We start from the raw sequence: 26,135 nt of genomic DNA, 5'->3' as shown, positions 1-26,135 counted from the left end.
AAAAAATCAAAAGTGGATTTGGAGTAGTCAGTAATTCTGATGACAAAAAAAAACGATTTAAAGTAGTCACTAATAATTTATTTTAAAAGAGGAATCAAATTTTAAGTTTAATGATAGATTTTTTATTTTATTATTCGAAAATGGAAAAGATATTATTTGACGAATTTGTCAAGGTACAATTGGACCAAGATAATATTTGGAGGCCTCCTCCACCAGTCTTGTCTAAAAAAATTGATTTAACTTAAGTAACCTAAACTTGTAAAAAAAAAAAAAAAAAAACTTAAGTAACATAATTTGCTACTAACGAAAATATGGAACAGCTTGAATTAGGTCTTTTTTTTTTTGTAGAAGCAGTAAGTAAATATCAATTCATATCAAATAAAACAATCAGCAAAGTAAAATAAGAGACAGCGCAATATGTGATGATCCAAGATGAGCTCAAATCTCAATGGTAGATTTATTAGGTCCAAGTTCATTAAATATTGAACTCAAGGGCACAAGTTAACATTTGCCGATAATTTAATTTTTAAGAAGTTGATTACACGACTTTTGATACATATATTTCTATAATAAGTTCCTTAACATGTGCCTCAAGGGCACAAGTTAACATTTGCCTTAAATATTTTAGAGTATGAGTCATTAATTTCTAAAAAGATTCATTATGATGAATCAATGGTTAGGTTGTTAGAATACCAATATAAGAAACGAGTTTGAGAGAAAGAGAGTGCGAGAGATGAGAAAAATGGGTGAAACGAAAAATTAAAAAAAAAAAAACATAAGTTGAGGTTAGGGATAGAGAAAAATGGAGTGGTGGCGGTGCGGCGGCGGCTAATGTTATGAGGGAGCTGTTCATGTTGATGAATATAGTAATATGGTGAAAGGGAAGGTGTTGGTGTCAAAGGCAATAGTTGTGGAGCCAAACAAGGCTTGTGACTGCATTGTGAAAGAAAGACCTAAAATAATAGAGAATATAGACTTTTTATGTGCTGAAGAAAAAATGTCTCTCCTAGTCTCAATCTTATATTAAATTTTAACTTTCAATTTATAGGCCTCAATGTCATAACTTATAATCCTTTGTGACCATTCTAGACAAGACTGAGTTCTGTATTTATTTTTATTTTTTGTATTTGCAAAACCAACGAACATTTGTATATTTAGATAAAAGGAATGCATGGCTTTTAGATTACTTGTGTATTTAGATAAAATAAGGGTCCTTTTAAGAAAAAAGGACAAGAACACTATGAACCGCTCTTTATTGAAGTGGTCCCTTTGTACTACGATTTAAAAGATACCAAAACTATTGCTACTGTTTCTTTTTTTGTTTTTAATGGTCAAAGTGTGGTTGTATTGTTTGCATGTAAATGGAAAAGGGAGAATGCAATAAGAGAAAGATGTTTGGTTGTATACTCAGTTTGTCAGTTCCTTTTATTTATCTGACTTAGTCATTTGTTCCTCTTTTGACAATTTTTTTATGGTAAATGCAAATGAATAAATGTTAGTGATGGACCAAACTAACGTACTTTAGATGAATGGGTCTTCAATTTTTAGCTTTTTCATGCGCATTTCTTTTGATGTATTCTAGTTATTTTGTTGGTAGAATAGTTTTTATTTATTTTGTTAAAAACAATGGTGGCTTCTAGAATGAAGGTGCAATTAAGTCTCTCACCGGTGTATCTACATTGCCATCATATATGTGTCCAATTTTTCTTCATCAATCCAAAAGGTTAAAAAAATAGCAATAAATAAATTAAAAATATTAAAATGTAGGGAACTTCTACGGTACACCAGCAAAATTAAGGTGTACCGGTACTCTTACTTCAAAAATTTATAAATTAACTATCATTTTTATGAAATAAAGAGCTATGTATTGATATTTATATTTTAGAAAATATCATTTTATAAGAAAAAACATCATTTCATTGTTTATAGAAATCATACTAATTTTTTTTACATTTTATTGTAAAAAATAATCAAAATTATCTATTACGAGTATTAAAAATTCATAAAAATTAAATTTTATTTCGTGGACGTTTTTGGTAAATAAGATTTAATTATTACAATTATAGGTGATAGAAAACAATTTTTCTCTTCAAAAACTAACACAATTAACTATTAATTCAATAATTTGGTGTATCAATACACTCAAATCTTTGGGTGTACCATAGAATTTGCCTAAAATGTAACATGATATTGCAGCACTCAATTTCTATACTAGGGTATTTGTTTCGACACACTAAAACTTTGAACTAACCTTTGAGATGAGATACAAACTTTTTTTTTTGACAAAAGATGAGATACAAACTTATTTAACATGTTTTTAGAGTTGGGTTATGAATTGCAATGTGAGAACCATTTAACATATTTAATCTAAGTATTTTCCTATTTGTGATATATTATATAATTTTTTTTCCAAAAATCAAACTAATCCATCAAAATTGATACCGGAATAATTAAATTTGAAAAATCAAGAGAATCACATTCCAAAGTTTCAATTCAACACCATCAGATCAGACTAAATGGATTTATAAACCGATTCGAAATATTATATCTTTTAAACCATTCGAATCGGTTCAAAGGGTATTTGCCAAAGATGTGCTTAATTAATTTATTTATATACATACGTAAATGGATCTTTTTTATAAACAACAAATTACCCTCTTTGAAACAAAGATTAAAGTTCAGTATATAACATAACATCATATATAAATACACGACAATATACCTCATGTATTATATGAAAAAAAATCACAGCTAATAATTAATTAAAAACATAATTGTTTTACTGAAACGACATTGTTGGATCAAAAAGAGGTAAAACATTCGTGTTCAGAAGAATTAGAGTCGTCACAAGGAGAGTGATTATGTCTGCCTTCATAAGTGGTTATCACCATACGACAATCTTCTGAGAGTCGTTCAACTCTTTTTTTTACCCGACAATTGTTATGTGTGCAGCGATAATAACTTCTGCATATATCACAAAATAAGAATAATATGTAATTAATTAATTGATTAATATAGTACTAATAAATAGCTGAAATCAAGTATATTTAAAGGCATGCATAAATAACAACTGAAAAATAATATGAAAATTGTTAAAATCTTACCGCACATATTGGGTTTCAAATGTGAGTGATTAAATATGTGAGTGGTTAAGTGTCGCATCGCCTATAAATAGGTAAATAATGGATATATAAGAAATGTGACTTATATATCTAATGTCTTAAGGTTTTGAATCGAGATATGGCGTGTCACCTCTTTTGGTCATTGAACATTTGTGTTTGATGTTTCTCTCAGGCCCTCGGACTCCCCAACAAGTGATATCAAAGCCCTGGTTCAGCTTAGTGGAGGAGTGGGAGTGGATTTTGTTTTGGGTCATATTATAGGATGTGAGAACTCACACTTACGAAAAAGATTGTTAAGTTTCAAGGGTGAGTCCTTAAATTTGTGAATGATTATTAAGTCCTACATCCAGGGCCGTTCCTACGAATCCGGAGGCTTGGGTATGTAGGTGAAAAAAGGCCCGTAATAAAATAAAAATGTTTTTTTTTAAAGAACAATGTTCTATTTAATTTTTTTAAAAGATAAATACAAGGTGTCGTATATAAGTGGTACACCCAAAGGTGAAAATACTACCATATACCCAAGGAACCTCAAACCATCCTCCCAAAAACACACTCACCTAACACTTAGCAGTACTATTGGGCTATAATTTTTTTTTGAGGTTCATGCCTTGGGGAGGCCCAGTTCCATTTAGTGGTTTGCACACCCCAAGGTCCGGCCCTACCTACATCACATGTGAATGAGTAAAATATTGGATATATAAAAAAGATATTCATATAGTCTCATCAAATGATAATATTCTTTTGAAAAATGTGTGTTTATATTTCTCTTCTTCATTTCCTTCCAAAAAAAAAAAAAAATATCCTCTTCATAAAAAGTTCTCTCGATTGTTACTTGCTGGTTTATGAAAAGTCCAATAGTCAATTTGTTTACATTTTCAAACACCTCACCGGCACGTTAATGTTCCTAAACTAATTTATATACTATATGTTTATGTAGCGATCATTTGAGTAAACTTTTCATCTTCCTAATTCCACTTCCAAGTACATATCTTTAACCACAATCTTGTAATGGTGGTCTACAATTGAAGCAAATTTACCAACATTTTCTTTGGTTTAATAATTGTAAAGCATATAGCACTTCAACCACTTTGTATTGGTTCATTAAGTACTTCCAAGTAAAACTATTAAACTTTGTTCCATGAAGGCAACAATATCAACACACATGTTATGTGATGATCTCTTTTATTTTTTCGTAATTGGTTGCCAATGTTTTTCTTTCCCTTAATTATTAGTTCCATTCCCCTTAGTCTAAGTAACTTTGGTTTTCATCTTACTATACTATACTATTGGTTTTATATTACATATTTCCTATCCGAAATCCTCACTAAATGATGTTTTATCAAGCTTGGCCACGTCTAGCCTAATACATTTGCTTCAAAGCCTCAAAATATTTGTAAAGAAAACATTTTATCTTAAAGGAACAAAATTTATTTATTTTTTAACAAGAAAGGAACAAAAATTGTTATCTAAGATCACAAATAATGCTAGAAACGTACGTCCATAGTTTTAAAACCCGACTTAGACTGATCTGACCAATCACATGGACCTTGAAATTTTTGTTCATTTAAGGTTTAAGTTTTGCAAAGTCTACTAGCCTTGACAACATATTTGAATTGGATTAATTGCCAAAATTTGATGTCAAAATTGTGTGTCCAAATAAGTATTTCAAATAACACAACTTTAAAAAAATAACTATACGGACCATATAATTTCGACTAGGCTCAATGGAAAAGTTTCTTATCTTATATTTGTTAGAATTACTTCTAATATTTTGTGGGCTGCAATCAATTGTTGGTTTTGGTTTTAATAAAAACGGACTGATGTTGTGATCCATTTGATGATGCTTAGGCCCTAATAAAAGTGATCAATAGATAATGGGCTTTTGGGCACTTAATCTGATTTGTGTAGAAACATAGTGTAGGCCCAAACACTAGGCCCATGATGGGTGGTGCCTAGGGTTGCACGGTTATAAATAGAGAGGCTAGGTCCCCTTTGCCATCACTCTGACTATTCTGCTCATTAGCGGTTTGCCCCATTGAAAAACCCTAAGTTTGGAGCATGTGAAAGGCAAAGGAAGACTTTGTCTTCAATCTCGGCGAATCCGGTCACCATGGTTTCCAAGTAAGTGTGTTCTAATTTCATATAATAAATCTATCTTTATGAATAAATTGTTTACAATATTACTATTCTTGATGTCCCATGTGTCTGGTGATACTCCTAAGAAATATAGGCATTGTTTCTAGCTTTCGAATGATCTAAATTTGTTTCATCTCAAAATGATATTTATGACTCAAGTCAAGATATATATTGTCATCGATGGTAGTTACGCGGAGCAACAAATGACCTATCACACCTTACTATTATCATGTCATATTTGAGAGTTTAATTAGTTAGAATCAATTGTATTTGATAATTTAAGAATCCATGAGGATATTTGGACACCTATAATTTTCCTACATTCATTCAAAACCTCATTTTCTTTTTATATCTCTCTCAAGGTGCATGTATATATTTGGGGTGGCTAAGAAATATTTTCCCAAAACACTAATGAACATACATATCATATTGATTTCACATTTAACAAAAATATCTTAAGCAAACGATGATTAGTGCACATCATGCACACGGTTGCACAATATGCATGCACACAAATTTCATTAGTTAAACGCTAGGATTAAGTGAAAGAAGTTGGGTGTTTTGGGAACATTATGTACATAGGACAAAGGAGTGGAAAGAGGGGACCCTATAGTGTGCTCTATAGTCAAAACTATGGTAATTATATCCACTAGAGATATACATATATATATTCTAACCAATAATATCTTTCTATTTTTCTTCAATCAATATTTTGGGGACTAAAATGTGTTTTTTGTAGTTGTAAAACATATATTAAAAAGTTTTGACCCTAAGAATTGAGAGTATTTTTCTAGATTACGAAAAATACGAAAAGTGTAACATGGAGGTTGCGGCAATATAAGTGGTGAGATGGTGGCGGAAACTATTGGAGACTTTCACTTTTAGTTTATTTTTGTTTTTCTTTTTTGTTTTTAAAACATAACGATTAGAAAATAAAGTTGTGCTTGTGTTAAACTAAGAAAGTATATGTCATGCAATTTGTCGTGCTGCTATTGGCTGACAAAACATTTAGTCTATTAAGTTGCGAAGCCCTGATACTCTAAGAATGAAGAATCGTGTCTGACACATATTCGACACAGATACGTCTCGATACGCGTATTGGAGAACTATCGGGAAATTAATATTATTTTTTTTCAAAAAAATAAATAACCGATATGTGTTGGATATGACTAACATATATTCCGATACGACAAACTTATACTCCGACACTGATACTTCTGTCTTACATGTTTCATTTTAAAAAAAGAATAACAAATAAAAATACATAAAGACTGCAATGCTATAAAAAAAAAAACAGATTGTCTCTTCTAACCCCAAAAAATAGGGTTTCTCGTCACCACCGAACAATAACTATTCCATCTTCTGACCATTATCACGGATTGTCTCAATCTTAACTCAACATCACCAACTGCCTCCATTAACACCTCAGGTAAATTCTACTCTTTTTCTCTTCTCTCTAATGTTATGTTTCTTATGTTCTTCTCCCTTTAATATCCTCTTCTCTTCTTCTGTTGTTCTCTCTAATTGGGAAAATATTGTTTGTTTCAAATTGTTTGTTTTCAATCTCAATTAGTGTCAACTATTAAGTAGTCAACATTAGACAATGATGTTCTTTTTTTTTTTTTATAGTACTAATGATGTTTAACTATATTCTAATTTGTGCGGAAAAAATATGTAATTGTACTTGTTTTGATCATTTTCATTAATGTGAATGTTTGTTTATGATCATTTTTAGTTATGTTTACGCATTGTGCACTTATACTATTAATTTTAAATTCAATTTTTTAATAACGTATCGTATCGGAAATTTTGAAAAATTTTCCTTATCGCCGTATCAGTATCGTGTCAGATATCAGAGATTCATATTAAGTATAAACTATAAACTCTATAAAATATACTTTTCTGAGGGGAGAATTATAAACTCTATTAAATTGAGCGGCTGGAATGAACTATAAACTCTATAAAATTCTAGCGTTTATACGGGTAATCCGTAACCTTCTATCCACTCTTCTAATTATGATAACACGTATAAATTACAAACGGTAGTTTTTATAAAATTTTGATTAGAATTAATTTGATTTTGATGAAAATTATATGTATGCATAATAGATATTTTATATTTTCATATTTTGACAAATTAAACTTATCTTTTTCAATGATACTAACAATATAAAAAATAATATTTCCTTCAAAAAATATAACAAATATAATATAAATTCGTATTATTTTGAATGGCACTAACAAAATTTACTTAAGGGTTTCTTCAAAAAAAAAAAATTTACTTAAGGGTATAATTGAAAGGAGAGATAAAATCAGTCCAAAGCGGTATGCTTTCTTCATATATACATACTTTTTTGCTAACATTAATTGAACGGTTGAAATAAATATTCTATTTTTTCCTATAAACATAGGGTCTAGAAAAGTGACGTAATAACAATTGTTGGCTTCTCATCATCAAACAAAATGAAAAGTGACGTAAAAATTGATTTTTTTTTTTTAAATTTTTGCAAGCCTGTTTATATCGTTAAAATAAGGTCTCCCATGCAAATATAAATTTATTTTTTGAACAAGGGGAAGATTAATTATAAGTTTTTTAAAGTATAAAAAAACTCAAACCAAAACAAGGGAAAGTTCGACCTAGAAATATAATTTAAAGATTTACTTTCCAATTTGCCATAAATAACTAAGAGCAGCTCCAACACATATACCACTTAAAAGGCTCAAAGCAAGCAAATTACCCAATGCATTTTTTTCCGGACCCTACAAAACCAGAAACACCACAACTTTAATCAGTGTCATGTATAGTTTAGAAAAATATTTATCTAGCCCAATTGTACAAGAACCTCTATGTTGAATATGAGTGTTAAAAAAGACACTAACCTTGTAACCTTTAGGTACCACTGTGTATACACAAACAGTGAGATAACCATTGGTTAGTCCCAAGTAAGATACAAGTAGGATCATCCAACCTTGGTCACCATATTTTGCCGTGAAGTAAAATGCTGGGATCAACAAGAATCTAGAAAGAGTAGCAACCAGTAATCCCTTTCTAGATTCCAACTTCAGGAATTTGATGAGGGGAATATATGATGCTATTAGATCCATAACGTTGTACACTGTTATCAAAACAAGTGGATACCTAAACATATTCACCAAATGTTTCTTGTCAAAATTCAATTTGGAAGTTTGATGCATCAAAAGATATGGAATTGAATTGATAAATACTTACCATGTTCCTAGCTTGTGTTGTCCAGTATCTTCATACAAGAATCCAGGCATTATAGACAGGGTTATTACATATATCATAACTACGTCAAAAACATAATCAATGTTCTGAAGAAATAGTTCCTTGTGGCTTAAGCATTCTTGTTGATTAGCAACAACTCCAACCTATATACAAAAGTGCATAAGCTTTTAGCATATTGAAAGTACAGATTTGGCTTAACATATGAGCTTAATTTTGAAGCAATGTTGGTGTAAAACAATTCATGTTATTATCAACTAAACATTGATAATCATTTTATGTGTGATCAACTTTTAGGCTTTGTTTGGGAGTATGGAGGGGAAGGAAAGGAAAGGCTTTGAGGGGTGCAAAATATGAGAAAAAAGAGTGAAATCTTTCAAAAAATTTAAAAGAGTAGTTTTTTAGAGAATGATAAATTAATGCATATGATTTACTTTATTTTTAATTTTAAAAATATTATAACAACATAGGTTAAATTTGAAAAAATCTTATTAACCCTCCAAAACCCCCCAAAACCCTCCTCCAATACAATTTTTTAGTTCCTCCAAATGAGGAAGGTTTTGTATTATGAAGAAAAGTTAACCCCCCAAAGCCCTCCTCTCCTATTTTCCTCTATTTCTTCCACTTGCTCCTTCATTTTTTCCCAAGCTTTCCCCTCCCTTCCCCTCCAAACTCGCAAACAAAGCCTTAGGGTTAGTGATATGAATAGTTGATAGTGTAAATAATATTTACACCGACAATGCGTCTCGATTAATAAATTTGAAATAAGTTAAAGTTACAATAAATTACTTCCTGATCTGTCTCAACATTTTGAATGTCGGTTGCAATAAGACCATCTGTAATTGTTTTTGCTCCTTTTAAGGTTGCCTTTAACCGGTAGTATTTTACAATGGACAACTTTGGAAAGTAAATTGCATACATGATAATGCTCAATAGCTCAAAAGAGTGTAGAGATGCCTAAGCTTAACACTGCAAAGTAAAATGAGGAGTAATAAAGTTTATAGCAAAGTTAAACAAAATTGTTGGTGTATGGTTTACTGTGATTAACCTAGGGCAGTCCTTGTTTACTATTGAAATGAGATATTAGAATGAGGGAAAGTGTAGCAAAAAAACTTGTTTTTTTTTAAAAAAAAAAGTTGATGTATTTGGTTATTCTCATTCAATAAATTGTTGCTTATCTAAAAAAGTCAACTTTCTAAAATTATTTTTTTGGTTATATTTCATTTTGAATGGCCAAATATATCAAGTCTTTTAAAATCCTTTCTCATATATTTTATTTTCGAGAGTACACAACTAAAAAAATATAACGTACAAGCCCCTTTGCGAAGTCCGTTCCCATATTTCTCAAAATAAGATTTTGTTAAAAGTCTCAAACCACAAGCTACAACTCCAGAAGCAGTTATACCACCAATAAAGGCCTGCATAACATCAATTTTTTTATTAGTTCACAATTATTATCAAAATAATAAAGAAGACTATTAGTATCCCCTCTTCAATAAGGGGTAGCAAAACTGGCCAACCCGTCAGACCGGCTCGTTTGACCAGCTATTTTTGGCTTGTATATTACCATAAATTTATTTGCTGTCAATTTTTTTTTTTAAATAACAGCAATATATTTTTTATAACAATAAAATTGTTTAAAAAATGCATTGACAATTATTTTTTCGTATAACGGGTTAGCCCGCCAACTCGTTAACCTGTCATTAAGTGGGGCGGGTGAAATTTTGAACTGGGTCATCAAAATTGACTCGCCCCCTTCTTCTTCTGCATTTGTCATGAAGACGATGAAATGCTAGTTAAAGAATATGACATATATTTGACAAATAGACAAATCTTGTGGTGGTTTCACTTACCTTATATAAAATAATTTCCACAATAGAAACGAGAAAAAAAACATGAACTTCATTAGGAAGACCAACCTGAATGAACTCAGGACACATAGAAGATAGTTCTCCAGAGACGCCACCTTGAACAAGAGCATGTGCAATTCCAAAACAAGCAAAAAAAGCGCATAATCCGATGAAAGTTCCAATTCCCCCTTTCCCTGATGTTGCTAGATCCAACTATCACACCCAAAGTTGTAAATTCTTACTTCAAGTTATAATCAATTTTAAAGGTAAAATCAATTAAACTCGAGAATAATAGAAGGTGTCAAAATGAATTTTACACCTTGGAAAGTAAAACCATACATTCACTACTTTACAGAGCACAAGTAAACTAGGTAAAGCAAAAATAATTGATGGAAAGAAAGATGTACTTACAACAATGACCAAGAAAGAGAGAACAAAGAAAAGTGCATATCCATATAAGTTCCGCAAACTTGTATTGATCCTTGACTCGTAGTGAGCCAATATCAATGTTGTTATAAGTGCAAATGGCTGGTAACAGATTGTGAATGCTCGCATAGGATGGTATTTCTTCAAAAACAAATGGAATCTTTTATTAGAACAATAACCACATAATCACATGATATATAATTTCATTTCATATATACAAAAATAGAAGGAAAGAAAAATCAAAGGAAAAGTGTCGGTAAATTAATCATCTTGTTTCCTGTTCCCGCTCCAACCCATCTTACTATTGCACCAATGGGGAAGCTAATTAAAATTGTTTACTGTGAAAACTGAATATATAATTCAGAGATAAAAAATGTACAATTAATGTACTTATATATAGGTTATTCTAACTTAATGGACATGACTAATGATTAACGGGCTAATAAATATTAAAATATTAACGGGGGAATTACAAATTACTAATAAATATTAAAATTTCACTATTTACAACACTCCACCGCTAGCTGATGAATGAATATCTATCATTACTAGCTTGAAAGGAATTCTCTTTAAATTCTTGTTGTTCAGTCTCTTAGTTAAAAGATCTGCAAGATTACTTTGGGAAGAGATATACGGAGTGCAAATTAGGCTAGTGGACATTTTGGAAATTTTGAAGGACATTTTGTAGGATTATAGTTGGGTTTATTTGAACATTTCCTTAACCTGCTACAGTTATAAGTGATAGATATTTTCTTGTTGCTAGGACAAGATGAATAAGTGGAGAAGTGTGTAGGTAAGGGTGTCATGTGGTCAGTGGCTCTAGAATCCAGTATTGGTTATATGGTTTATCCGAAGCATTAAATCTAACATAAAATTAAGACTTACAAAGTGGAAGTGGAGAAAGAGATGTACCTGAGTATGTCAGAGACGTACATGTTGGTTTATCCAATTCCTTCGGAAAAGATCTTACATTTTTTATTTCAACTTGTCTCAAGAATTGTATCAATCCTCTTTTTGACATATTGACCGATGTCTTACCAAAGAGAACAAATAACCAAAGAGCAGCGGTAAAAATCTTCCAATGTGCTCAGATTTAAAAGAAAACACAACCACTTCAAAATAAATAAAAAATAAAAAAATTACGATGAACAGTGGCGTGCTATGAAAAATGACTCGGAATGAACAGTACTTGCGATAAACAGTGTGCATGGTGAATAGTGTTTTCTGATGAACAGGGCTTTTAGGATCTCAAAGAGTACGCGATGAAGGCAGAAACTCACAATAAAGACGAAAAAAGCAAAAGTAACGGCAAAGACTGCGACTAGGGTTTATGCGGAAACAAAGCCCCCCAAGATCGGGAGCTCTGATGCCACGTGAAAACTAAACATTATGTTTCAGAGATAAAAAATGTACAACTACTAATGTGTTTATATATAGGGATCCAGCTCCAAGAAATATTCATTTTTGGAACATGTTACATATGTATTGGATCCAGCTCTGCTAGTATTCATGGAACATGTTACATATGTATTGGATCTTTGATCTTTCTTGGTCGAAGTTTTGCATATTCAATGCTTTAAGATTTCTAATTATTGCAGTGCTCATACAGTGAAGAAGAAACGGTCATTGCAACAATTCAAATCCTTTGGAAGCAAAAGTAGATGATTTAACTATTTGGATCATGTACACTCTTTCAAAGATGTTGCGATCATATTTATTTGAAAATAAATATCTGAACACAATTAACTCTAAATCATACAAAACGTAAAGAATGAAAGATGGTTCATAGTTTTTGAAATGATGAGATTCTTACAGGGAACACTTGGTAGTAGTAATCTCCCATAGTCCACAAGTTGTTTAGTGCAATGAGGGAGCCAGCTCCAAGAATGAAACATATTAACTTCGCTCGGAATTTCCCCTGCTAGTAGCAAAATGATTCTAGTTATTTCATGCAAAAGAAAAACTAATGATGAAAAGGAAAATGATTCATACTAAACCTCCATTTTTTCTGGTGCCACACTTTCATTAGAAATAGTCATGCTAATGACCTGTCACAACAAACAAGAATGAATTAAAAAATAATAACGCCAAGGAAATAATTAAAACAAATTGACCAAGCAAGGAAACAACACAGATAAACTTAAACCTAATAAGATGGGAAAAGAAAAGCGATTGAAGAAACAACAAAATACAAATGTGTTACTACTCTTTCTGGTTTCACTCACTAGTAGTACTTTTTAAACTAATAGGGTTTAGGGTATAGCTTTTTTCATATTTTGCAGACAATTTTCAAATCACACTTGAAGCATTAGAAATTGTATACAAAAATGAAGAATGGATGAACATGAAAGTAAAAGCTGAAAGTGAAAAATGTTAGAAAGTGGACAAATATGATAGATAGAATAACAGTGGAGAAAAGGAAACCGTAAAGAGTAGTGAGGTAGGGGAGATCGAGAGAATTATGGTATGATTTTGTGATGTTGAATTGGTCTTCCTATTTCTCACGCAAAAAATTAGGTTATATTCTTTCTATCTTTTCGCTCCACAGAGTTGGGAAAAGTCAATAGTGTGTGTTGTTACTATGATTCATCGGTAACTGACTATACCGAAGTGCGGAGACAATTTAAGGATATGTGGTTGATAAAATAGCATTTTATGCTCTTATGTTTAAGGTTTGATAGCAACGTTGGCCCCCAATTAAAAAAAATCACTTTCCAGCTCCTCTAACTTATCCCATTTTGCAACTTATAAATCCCCTCTAATTTTGCAATTCATATTTTGTTTCTTAATAATAACAATAATAATAATAGTTTTATAACAAAGAATAATGGTATCAATAGTGATAAAGATTTTTTTTTTCTTTCAATAAGATGTAATCATTCTTATTAAAATAGCTTTCTTCTCTTCCATGGGTGATCTCATTTAGTCATACTTTGAGAGAAGGGAATGAATGTACTGACTGATTGGTTAAATTTGATGCAACTAATACCGACTCGTTGAAGTTGTGGACTTCTCCTCCTCCTCAATTGGACATCATCATGCTTGCGGATACCTCTGGGGTATTCAGGCAACGGATTGGCTAGTTTGTTTTTCTTGTCTTTTAATTTCCTCTTCCTAAAAAATAAAAAATCGATTACAATGTCAATACTCACTTTTTTATTTTGTTTCTGTTTTTGCAGCAGTAGCTACCTCATTGTACCCAACCATTGATGATAAACAGATTCTATACATAAAAAATAAATCGTATCAAAATAATGGTGAAATGCACCTGAAATGACATCTGAAAGCATGCTACTATTACAAGTAGAGAAATTTGTGGGAAGCATTCAATTCAGTGGTTTTATGACGAGTGATCTTACAGTCGGAACAAAAACAAAAGGATAATGATGTTTATGAGTTTTTTTTTCTTCTGCCCTCCATGTGAAAATAATTGATAGGACTACCCCTTGTTGAAAAATAATGATGCAAATGCCCTTGTTCTCCTTATCAATGGCGAACATCACTTTTTTTTAAAAAATATTCTTCTGTTTGATGTTTGATTTGGCGAGCAGCCATTTTCTTATTTACTTTTTATTATCATGTTTGTTATTGGTTTTAACGAACAACCTTTTATTGTTTTTTTTCCGTTTTGTTTTATTGTTTTTTTAAAATAATTTCTTTTATTTTTTCGTTGAATCACAAAAGTGACAAAAGTTATTAAAAATTCACACACAAGTTAAGAAGTTGGCGTTTGAATCTCGATCACGGCATCCGATTTAGCAATTCTTTTAATTATACGCAGGCTTTTGTGCAGTACAAAACAATATGATATTGTATTATATATGCAGCGGTCACGGCATCTCGTCATTTTTTTTTGAAGGAAGCATCTCGTCATTTTTGTCTATCAACCAAAATATAAAATAAATTATAAAAAAATATAAACAATGAAAAAAATAAAAAATAAAAAGGAAAAAAGGTTGTTAGCCAAGCAACAACAAACATAAAATAATAATAATAATAAATATGCACATGTTCGCCAAACCAAACATCAAACATAAAAAAAAAAAATTAAAAAAAACAGTGTTCGCCAAATGATACCAAGAACAAGGGCAATAGCATCATTATTTTTCAACAAGGGGTAGTCCCATCAATTTTTTTTCACATGGAGGGCAGAAAAAAAAAATTCTGATGTTTATCCCGAAAACATCATTCCCGAAAAAAACATTACACCTGTTGATATTTTTTTTCGGTTACAGTTAGACCTATTGATATCATTAAACAAAACAAAAAAAACATTAATATATTTTGCTTAATAGTTTTTTTTTGACAGATATTTTGCTTAATAGTTAAGACATGAGCTCAAATAAGATTGGTTAAGTTAAATGTGATTGTTTTACAAAATTGTCATCTAAAATCTACTATAGATTAGACCTATTGACCAACACTTTCTTCACACCACAACTCCAATTTTGCAGTTGTATTTCTGTTTCATTTCTTTTTCTTTGCGTCATATTCGTATCTCTTTATTAAATTGAAATTGTCACAAAGATCGATTTGGTTTCTGATATATCTCCTTCCAAAAAAAGCTGCAATATCAGGGTTCGAGTCGTTCGCCTTTGGTTTGTGAGGGATATCACAAAGACAAACTTCCTTACTCCTTCGAAATGGTTCTAATGAACCCAGGGTCTTTTAAGACTCATGGTCTCACTTAAGACCCCCATTTTTAAGTGGACCCCGCACTATTTTTTAATAAAATAATCATTGTTGCGTTGCTTTTGTTGAAATGTAAATGATGAAGAGTTATTGGTAGGACCCATTTAAACATTTTATTAGAGGATTTATATTGGAGTGGTTGAGTATCTATTACTCCCTCCGTCCCGCAATAGATGACTCATTTGAAAATGTGTAATTTTGACCTAGCTTACTTTGACCATATTTTTCTACTAATATACAAAGATAAGTAATATCATGTAAGATGTCGTTAGATTTGTCTCGATGAGTATTTTCAAAATATCAAATTTTCATAATTTTTTCTAATATATTATTCAAGATATTTAAGCTCAAAATTATGCATTAGCATGCATAACAAGGTCAACTGTGTCAAGTATTATGGGACGGAGGGAGTATGTATTATTGTTAAAAAATTATAAAAAGAATGATGTGTTCATGTGAGACCCTATTTTAAGAGTCTCTATTGTGGATGCTGTAAGAAGTAAAATTGTTCAACACAAATGGTAGACATAATTCGTATAGACATGAATGTCATTAAAAAAGTTTATAAACAGTTTTTAATGGTTTTCAATGAGATTAATATTGGTAAACGGTTTTCTCATTATAAAAGGCAATGAGATTAATATTGGTAAATAATGGTTTTCTCATTATAAAAGGTAAACAATATTATATTTGCTAACATTTAAATGGCATGAAAAAGGTAAATGGTTTTCTAATCATAAATTAATTATACGGTTTTGCAAAAAAAAAGTAAATATTTTTCTAATAAATAAATGGCATTAAATAATATCGTGATAATAGTCGTCACGAAATAATTGATCATGTTTCGTCAAAAAACAAAAGATGATGTGCCAATTTGTCAAAAAAAAAAAAAAAAGATAATGTGCCAAGTAAATTTTGAATTTTTTTTGAATTGCGATAAGACTGTTTTTTTTTTTTTGAAAGACAAGTTAATAATAAATTTAGAATGTGATGCAATCATTTTTTTTTTAAAACGAAGTACTAATTTAACTCGGAGGAAAATTTATTCATTGGAAAGCATAATATTAATAATGAAACTAGTTGAAAGTTCTCCTAGCGAAAGATAACTCATCTCCGCTCCTAAACTTACTAAATAATTAAAAACAACAGATAAAGTACCATAAAATCTTTATTTTAAAAGAAATGACAAAAACCCATAAATGTTTTTCCCGTTCGCGGACAAGCATCAACCATCAAAATCTTGTGCATCTTCTTTTGTACCTAAAATGTTGGTGCAAGGGGTCATTATTCCTAAACCACAAAATAAAACCATAAAGACATAAGAACATAAAGTAAATAGGATAGCAAAACTTTTCCACATAAGGGATAAAAATCCACCTACAAATAAAAGGTATAAAAGTAAAACTTCATGATATGCCCCAATTGGCATAATGATTTTAGTAGCCCCATTTGGCATATATAATAATAATAAATCGTCTCATTTGACACTTAAAAATTCATTGAATATTCACCCCATTTGACACTTGATAAAATAGTACAATAATCGTCCTTTTTGGCATTTGATAAAATAATATAAAAATCGTCCTTTTTGGCACTTAATATTCCTTTGAATCGTCCCATTTAACAATTAAAAATCCATTGAATCTCTCATTTGGCATCCTAACACAACTATATGCTATGCCATGTACTCATCTATGTTTTTTTTATACACGTATAACATAAAGGCTTCAAACTCACAACAAAGTGCATGAAATGCAATGACAGGGACTCTCCACTAGTGGTACAAGGTAAAAATAACTCACATATTTACATGGTCGTGTAACTTTGTTTTTTTTTTTTTTAACAGCTAATTATATTCAAAAGAGAATAAACCACAAAGACAGTGGAGAGAACTCGAGTTTGCAAGGGGCAGAAGAGGCCCCCTCATTCAGGCACCTAACACAACACCTACCAAACTAAAGAAGCTATACTGCAACATGCAGGAACAATAGGATAACAGCACCACAGATGATAAAAACAAAACAGGAAAACCAGCAGAAATAACGACCGCCCCTAAAATTTACAGGTTTGAAGATATAGTAGTCTTTTTCTACTCACTAGCATTCTATAATTGCTTGCTGAATGTTTAGCAGTCCTATTAGCAGTGACAGACCCTGGTTTCTATTATTAATTTCCGGTACAAACATATCACAAGCACATTATAAGACAAGGCTTTCATACATATATGCTAAAATATCACTACAAGTTGTTTAATTCCTTTATTTTCACATATCACTACAAGTTGTTTAATTCCTTTATTTTCACTACTGTCAACTATACTAATTTGTTTAATTCTTTTTAGCTTCACTAATATCAATATGTACCTAGTTCCCTTTTTTTTTTCCTTTTTTTTTTTTTTAAATAACAAACACTACAAATTATATATAATACTCCTAACACCAACATGAAACGCCATTCTCTATTTATTTTTCCTGGTGTTGAACTATCTGAGATATTGACATTCTAACCTGTAGCATGTTATGAAACTTTCCCCCATATTTTAAACAATCAATCTTCCCTGGTTTAGACACAGTAAATTGACATGCTAAATATTTAGTGTTGACTGTTATTGTTTTCATGCGGTTAATTATTACTCCCTCCGTTCCTTTATAATTGTCACTTTTGCATAAAATTTTTGTTTCTAAATAACTGTCGTTTTCAAAGTTCAAAGTATTATTAAATGTGGCTTTACCTATATTACCCCTATATATTTATTGCAGAGAGAGAAATGTATGAAATGAAGTATTAAATGCTAAGGTTATTATAAGAAAAAGAAAAATTGTTGTATCAAAAGTAGTAAAAGTATTTGTTGTCTTGGTTTGTGTAAAAAGTCAAAATGTGACAATTAAAAAGGAACAGAGGGAGTATTACTATTTCTTCTTATACAACCACCAACATAATAAAAATATGAGACTCCTTCACATCAGAATTACTCCCTCTCCTCTTACCTGTACTAGTGATAAGAGTAGGTGGTTTCTTGCTCCTATCTAGTAAGTACAAGTAAGTGGTTTTTCTCCTATTTTGTTTGGGAACCAGCCGTATAACAGAAGGATTGATACACTCCTAAGACTCAATTAGTCATGTAACATGCTCCCACACCACTTCTTATATTCTGTCCTCTTATTTTGTTTTTGTTTCCTCCCACTTTATTTTCTTTTCCTATCGTATAATTAATTTGCTAACAATATCAACACAGGGTTTACTCTTACTATAATAATAATAACAATATACACTAGCATGTTATTGTATCAAATAATATAGATAACTCAATCAGCAACAATAAGGATATAATTCACCAAGTCAAGGACATTAGAAATTAGATTATTATAGTCTCACCAATTTAACTAATCAAGCATATAGCGAGACAAATAAATAAAATAAATTAAACTAAAGGTTCTAATTTATTTAATTAAAAACTAGAGCGTGTTACACTTTCAAACTGTGTCTATAAATTAGCATCCAACGCACATAATTTTACATCACATCTTCTCACACATTTTTTTGGCCAACAGTTGTTTAATTTTCTCATTCATTTGTCTCTACAACCAAATGGACAAGAGCTCAAACAAAATTCATATTTGTCTCTACAATCAAATGGGCAAGAGCTCAAACAAAATTCATTATTTTGATCACAAATGTTTGTCTAACTGTTTTTATTTTTCATTCATTTGTCTCTACAATCAAATTGGCAAGAGCTCAAACAAAATTCATTATTTTGGTCACAAGAGATTGAACAAAATTATTTATTTTCATCACAAGAACTTGAACATAATTCATTAATTTGATTTCATCAAAGAGATTCTAATTATTGCAGTGCTCATACAGTGAAGAAGAAATGGTCATTGCAACATTCAAATCTTTTGGAAACAAAAGTGGATGATTTAACTATTGTGATCATATTTATTGCTAAATAAATATCTGAACACAATTAACTCTAAATCATACAAAACCTAAAGAATGAAAGATGGTTCATAGTAGTTTTTGAAATGATGAGATTCTTACAGGAAACACTTGGTAGTAGTAATCTCCCATTGTCCACAAGTTGTTTAGTAATCTCCCATTGTCCACAAGTTGTTTAGTGCAATGAGAGAGCCAGCTCCAAGAATGAAACATATTAACTTCGCTCGGAATTTCCCCTGCTAGTAGCAAAATGATTCTACTTATTTTATATATGCAAAAGAAAAGCTAATGATGAAAAGGAAAATGATTCATACTAACTATACCTCCATTTTTTCTGGTGCCACACTTTCATTAGACATAGTCATACTAATGACCTGTCACAACAAGAATGAGTTAAAAAATAAGGCCATTTAAACTTAAATTATTCCATATCTTTTATTTAATTATTAAAGTTATCCCGGATGCAAAATTTAACCCTAATTTTAACCTAAAACCTATGCTGACTTTTACTGTATTACCACTGACCTACTTAAGTAAGAGATAAACTTGAAAATCGTATTACTCCTATTACTACTATTTTGTTGCTGATAAAGAGATAAACATAAGAAGAAGAAAAAAACGAACAGCTATTTTGTTGCTCACACTTTATACGTATTGCTATTTTGTTGTTGATAAACAGATAAACATAAGAAGAAGAAAAAACGAATACGTATTACTATTTTGTTGCTGATAAACAGATAAACATAAGAAGAAGAAAAAACGAACCACTATTTTGTTGCTCACACTTTATACGTATTACTCCTATTCTTTTGAACGAAACAAATTCCTCCTATTCTTTTGAACGAAACAAATCACTCCTATTTTTTTTTTAACCAAACAAATCATTATTTCTCGCTACTTCTGCTAATAGATTTTGTTACTCGCATCCTTGGAGGTTGACTGGTCTAAACTCCCATAGAATTTCTGAATCTGCTAATATCATTTGTGTAAGATGATGATATATGCAATGATTTTCAATGGGTATGAGTTTTTGGATTAATTCAACAAACCAAACCCCACACCAATCATATAACAATTACTTTGATGATAATTGCGTGCTTTTTATTTGATTAATTTACACTTCGTAGGGGGGAATAGAATTCATTGCACATTATCGGATGACTATGCCGTGAAAATGCAAAAGTTTTTGGATAATCATGATTATCACTTCCTGTGATTGTTTTGTAAAACTTCAGGTAAAGTTCCTAAATCTTTAGTCTTAAAACTTTTTATGTCAACTATAGTGTTTTTATATAAAATTCATCATATATTGATTTCAACCTCTGAAGTATCATGAACTCGATTCGAGATGTGACTAAGTATCATGAACTCGATTCGAGATGTGACTATTTTTAGTAGTGAAATTGAGATTCATGTTTCTACTACTTTGTCTGTTATTTCTTATATTTCTTTCTTTATTTCCTCTATACTTCATGCTTATGATTATGTGTTAATATAATTTTGTTGAATAATGTATTAGCCTTTGTTACCATAACTCCAAAATATATGCTTTGCAATGTTTTTTTTTTTTTATATTCATATTCAATGTTTGTGCTTAACTATTTGGAGCTGGTAATTTTCTGAATAATTCGGAGCAAGTTCCTGGTAGTTTTCGGCATAATTCAGAGTTGGTTTTCAGTTTGTGGACTGATATTGTGCAACAGAGGTGTTTCGGTACTGCATTTGTTTCTTCTGCCCCTTGACACCCTCTACCCATAAAGTATTTAAAAGCAACAATGTCCTTCTTCTTTGGTACTACCCATGGAGTTATCCTTCATTCATGTTTCTTGCTTAATTTTTCTGCTGAGGCTTATCGTTCCTTAATTTTTCTTCATTTATGTTTCTTGCTCAATGATAAAGATTCAAATAAGTCATTAGCGAAAAAATTGTGCACACTCTTACAATTAAAATAGAAGATATATTTTTATGAATTAGCTCATTTAACTACTTTGGACATAATTTTATGATGGGCTGGAAACTCAGGTTTTGTTCTAATGCAAGCCATTCTATTGGGTGTATATATTTGGGTGTATATATATCATTTATTTTGTTTCCTTCATTCATTATATATATATATAAAAAAAAAACTATATTATCACCTTACGAAGTCTAAGATGAACTTAATTTGCTGTTTTGGATGATGATATGTTGTTTGCTTATAGTATACAAATTTGTAGGGGTACTTCCTCACTCCCTCTGGATAGTTACAAGTTAACCAATGTGTGATTGTTGGATAAGCGCAAGATCAAGTACTATATCAGTGAGGTCTAAGTTTAAATAGACTAGCAAACTAATATATCAATTAGATTAAACTCTCTTTTGATAATCAACATGAGTTTTTAGGGAATTTGATTATATATTGTATCATATTTCAGTTCTAGTTAACATGTTTTTATTTTAATTCAAAGTACAAAATATAATATAATAATAAATAATATTATTCATATTTACTTAAATAGGCCGGCCTGATAGGCCTAAGAGGCTTTTTGAATGACATGTGGCCTGGCCTATTAAGCTAAATAGGCTTTTAAAAAAGCCTAGACCTTCTTTATTTAAGAAAAAAATCTGGCCTGACCTGACTTGTCGTAGGCTAGGCCGTAAGCCCTTGTAGGCCGGCCTGGCCTATTCCCATCCCTAAATAGAAGACTTTTTTTTTAAAGAATCTCCCTAAATAGAAGACTGATATTTAACGTCAAAAATCCTATAATGCCAAGGAAAAAAAAACCATGTGACAAACTCCAAAAAATAGTCAACCATATTAAACAATACAGTAGAAACTCTTTAATTTAATACTCGGTAAATTAATAAACTCTCTAAAATAATAAATTTGTCCGGTCCCGACTTGGGCCAATGTAAAAAATTGAAAAACTCGAAAAAATAATAAGATAATAATTTTTCGGGAGATCCCTTTATAATTTTCGGTCCCAAAAAATTCATAAATTAATAATTCATAGAAACTGAAAAAATATATTAAGAATACATTGAACATATTTGTTCCTCTTGTTTACATTTACTGTACTTCAAAAGTCATTATTGATTTCCAATGCATATGAACACAGTAGTTACTAATTTACGTTGAGTCCCAAGGTTCGCTGCAACGTAATTCTAATAGGCATATACTAATTTGCCTTTTTGTTTGGTATGTACAGTATAATTACTTAAAAACTCTTTAAATTAATAATTATTAATTTATCGATAAATTAATAACTCTCTAAATTAATAAATTATTAATTAATTTATAGAGTTTTAACTGTATGTCAATATTACAATAATATCTTCTCCCTATTCCTCCACACACAAGATACATAATAAAGTGTACTTTTCTCATACTCTCAAGATTTCCTCAATACTCTAATTTTTTTCTTTCCGTGCCTTCCTTCATCCCCATTTCCTCTATTTATACATGCAAAAATACATGTGAACAAGCTTGTAGCATAGCAAAAAAGACAACACCACAAGCTTTGCGATCAATACGTAAGCTAACAGCGCATTTACTACTGGAAGAATTTTGCAGCCATGCATTTAATTTATCAAAGACTTGGCAATTGTTTGCAGCAATTTGACTATGGCTGGATAACCTACACGTTGTGGGTCCAATAAACACCTCTCCCAACAGAGATTTGAATCTTGTTAAATATTAATATGTATATGTATTGATGGAGAGTTAAGTTTTCATGTCAGCGTAGAGAACCCGATATCGAGCAATGGAAGGAAGGTGCAAAAAGAAATCAATGTTTGAAAAAAGTAGTGAAATATGTCAAGGTAGAAAAGAGAAAGACAATGCATCTGGAGAGGAATGGAATGATCTTCTTTTGACTCAGGAGCATGAGAATGATGAAATAGAAAGCAATCCTTTCATATTATTATTATCCTCCACAAAACTATTCAAATGATCAAGAGGTCTTTCTTGGCATGATTGAATATTTCAATAATGATGAGAATACACAACAATGGAATTACCATTTATATTCTCCACAAAATTACTATGCAAATGATCAAGGAGCCATGATCTTTCAATGGATTACTGAATACTTCAGTGATGACAACACACAAGAATATTTTTCAATTTATTATATTAGTTTATGGAGTTCTTTTTCTATTTATTTTTAATTCCTTACTTTTTGTTATTTTTCTATGCTTTGGATAATGTAGGAAAATAATAAACTGTTTTAGAAAATTGGATGCGTGTACCTTTTTATGTTTCTAGTTATGCTTTCTATTGAATATAAAAGAATATTGTATGTTTATTTTATCATAAGGCAATTATTTTTAAAGATCTTTTTTTTGTGGTGGCCGGGGTTTGAATCCCGGACCTTGCATACAGGGGCGGTTCTAAGGCCCGGCGAGCCCGGGCACTCGCCCGGGCTCCGGCCCAAATTTTTTGCAATTTCTTATGTAAATCCCCTAGAATTTCTTATATAAACCCCTATAAATTGGGCAATTTCTTTAAATTTTTTATTATTTGCTTGCAATTTCTTATGTAAACCCCTATAAATGTATTGCAAATTTTTTTTCACCCGGACTTTATAAAAATCCTGGCTCCGTCACTGCTTGCATATATTATGCGTTGTCCATACCAACTAATATAAAAAATTATTATGTGTGTTAACTGTGCAAAAAGTGCATGTGTAGAAGATATATTATGTGAAATGATCTATTTTATACGAAAGTAAAATGAGTAGATACTGATTGTTTGAACTATTTTGAATGCTATTAAAACATATATAAAGAAAATCAAATTGTTGTCTCGGAATACTACTTTTCATCATATATTTATGAGTAATGATATTTTGACATCCATTTGATGACAACTTTGTTGACAACCTTGTTTTTCTCACTTCTTATTGATCAAAAACAATGGAGAGAGAAAAAGGAAGAGAGAGAATAACAACATCATGTGAGTATGAGAGAGAAAGTTGTCCAAAAGTTGTCAAAAAGTGGTTGTAAAAATATCATTTCTCTATATTTATTGCTAAAATCAAATTGACTTAAGAGATGAGACCAATATGTACGTACACATTTCTCCTCCCACAACCACAAATCATTTTCACCTTCTTTCTCTTGATTTTTTTTTCTGTGTGTTATTTCTCCTTCTTAAATAGAGATGAAACAAGCACATATTATCGGTAAACAAAAGTTTTATTGAGCTTTGCAGTATTGAGTTTACCTTCTCTCACAATTCTCTCCTGTAATATCTTTATTGTTTTCTTTGTTTGTACAAACTTATTTGTTATTTACACGCACAACAAAAGTGTTCTTTTTTTATTTATTTCAATCTGCAAAATTGTTTTAGCATTCACGCCAAAGAGGTAGTGGAACTCCATGTAAGTTGTCCTTCACAACAATTATGTTATTCAATTATTTCTTTATAAATGCCACCACACACATTATTTTCCTGCCTATTTTCATACCAAACATAATATTTCTAAAAAAGTCATTTTTTCCTTCATCGAAAATGCTAATCCAAATCTCATGGCCCTCATTCTATTCTATGTCCATGAACACTTCCCCGTGAGTGATAGAGACATAGTTACTTTGTCTATTAAGCTCGTGTTTATTTTCATCCCTATTGTTGTAGTGGAGTTGCAATACTCTATTAATAACTTAATGAAAAATCATGTAATATTTCTAACATTTATCATCATTTTAATTGTTAGTTTGCTTTTTTTTTTTTATGTCATCACCATGGTTTTGACCACATAACTAAAAATTAATAATGGTTCCATTTTTTTTTTTTGGAAAAATATAATGGTTCCATTTTAGAATCATTCTTAGTGTTACTGATGAATATGGAGGTGTCTCTTTGATATATGTGAGATCTTTTGTCTCTTAATTGAACATCATGGGTTGTGTTGTTTTTGAGATATCATTTTTTAAAATGATATCTCAAGAACAACACTAACCTATAACGCCGTGTTACAACTGTGAGTTTTAGAGACAAAAATCTCACAAAGATGAAAGAGATAACTCCATTCATTAGAAACTTAAATTATAATTCTAAGATGGCAGCATGAGTTCATGTAATACGGTCGAAAGTGATGGTGATGACAAAAAAAAAAATGCAATATTACAATCAAATGGATGATAAGTGCATAAAATATTGCATAATTTATTAGAAAGTTGTTAAAAGACACTTGCAAATCAACTGTAACAAATACACCAAGAACAAACATGAGCTAAATAAATAAAGTAAATATGTTTTAAAAATATTCTTTGTCACACTAATGAGTGCTCGAGGATAGGGAGTGACTAATTTATTTAAAGGACTAACTTCATTTGTTCACCACACTACTTCAGTGTTGCGAAAGCCAACACAATTTTGCAACTTGAAATCGACATAAAACACTTTTATTGTTTGCGTAAATAGTAGATAATTTGTACGAGCATAGGAAACAATAAAATCAATACCGCAAAGGCTAATAAAACAATAAAATTGAAAAGAAAAAACATGAAAGTGATTTCCGGAGATAAATGATGAAAACTAGTATTATGACAAAAGATTATACATCCTAGAGACAAGAATAAAACATAATCGTAGACTAATAACTTCATTTTTTAATATATGGCTAGCAACTTTATTATTAATTAGTATATCAAATTCATTACCGACATCTATTTGGTTTATATTTTGTGTAAAACATATCTGGATGATCAAACTAAAATAGTTTTTTTTTCTTCTTGAAATAG

General features: G+C 30.6%; 1 protein-coding gene and 1 long non-coding RNA gene across 2 annotated transcripts; one reads left to right on the top strand and one right to left on the bottom strand.

Annotated features, from left to right (window-relative positions):
- Positions 1 to 7,800: 7,800 nt before the first annotated feature.
- On the bottom strand, positions 7,801 to 9,452 carry LOC146896375 (equilibrative nucleotide transporter 3-like). Its single transcript, XM_085735435.1, has 4 exons — positions 9,292 to 9,452; positions 8,488 to 8,648; positions 8,139 to 8,397; positions 7,801 to 8,018 (listed from the first exon to the last, which is right to left on the bottom strand). Exons 1-4 carry the CDS (start codon positions 9,421 to 9,423, stop codon positions 7,917 to 7,919), a joined length of 654 nt encoding a protein of 217 aa, XP_085591561.1. The 5' UTR covers positions 9,424 to 9,452; the 3' UTR covers positions 7,801 to 7,916.
- Positions 9,453 to 13,605: 4,153 nt separating this feature from the next.
- LOC146896374 (uncharacterized) lies at positions 13,606 to 14,344 on the top strand. The gene is made up of 2 exons (XR_015022681.1): positions 13,606 to 13,837; positions 13,958 to 14,344. It is a non-coding gene; the product is annotated as an uncharacterized LOC146896374 (long non-coding RNA).
- Positions 14,345 to 26,135: the final 11,791 nt, after the last annotated feature.

The sequence above is a fragment of the Medicago sativa genome, chromosome 8, assembly GCF_051527215.1.
Source record: "Medicago sativa cultivar Bolivia chromosome 8, Bolivia_mono, whole genome shotgun sequence".
Classification (NCBI taxonomy): Eukaryota; Viridiplantae; Streptophyta; class Magnoliopsida; order Fabales; family Fabaceae; genus Medicago; species Medicago sativa.
The sequence above is the reverse complement of the archived record's forward strand: the minus strand, read 5'-3'. Positions and strand labels throughout refer to the sequence as shown.

Bases quoted from the DNA above. Each gene is read 5' to 3' on its own strand.
- LOC146896375 (XM_085735435.1), bottom strand. From the start codon at position 9,423: ATGTATGCAATTTACTTTCCAAAGTTGTCCATTGTAAAATACTACCGG. The intron at 8,398-8,487 runs GTAAGTATTTAT...GAATATGTTTAG, and splicing joins CAACACAAGCTAGGAACATG to GTATCCACTTGTTTTGATAA. The intron at 8,019-8,138 runs GTTAGTGTCTTT...CTGGTTTTGTAG, and splicing joins TGGTACCTAAAGGTTACAAG to GGTCCGGAAAAAAATGCATT.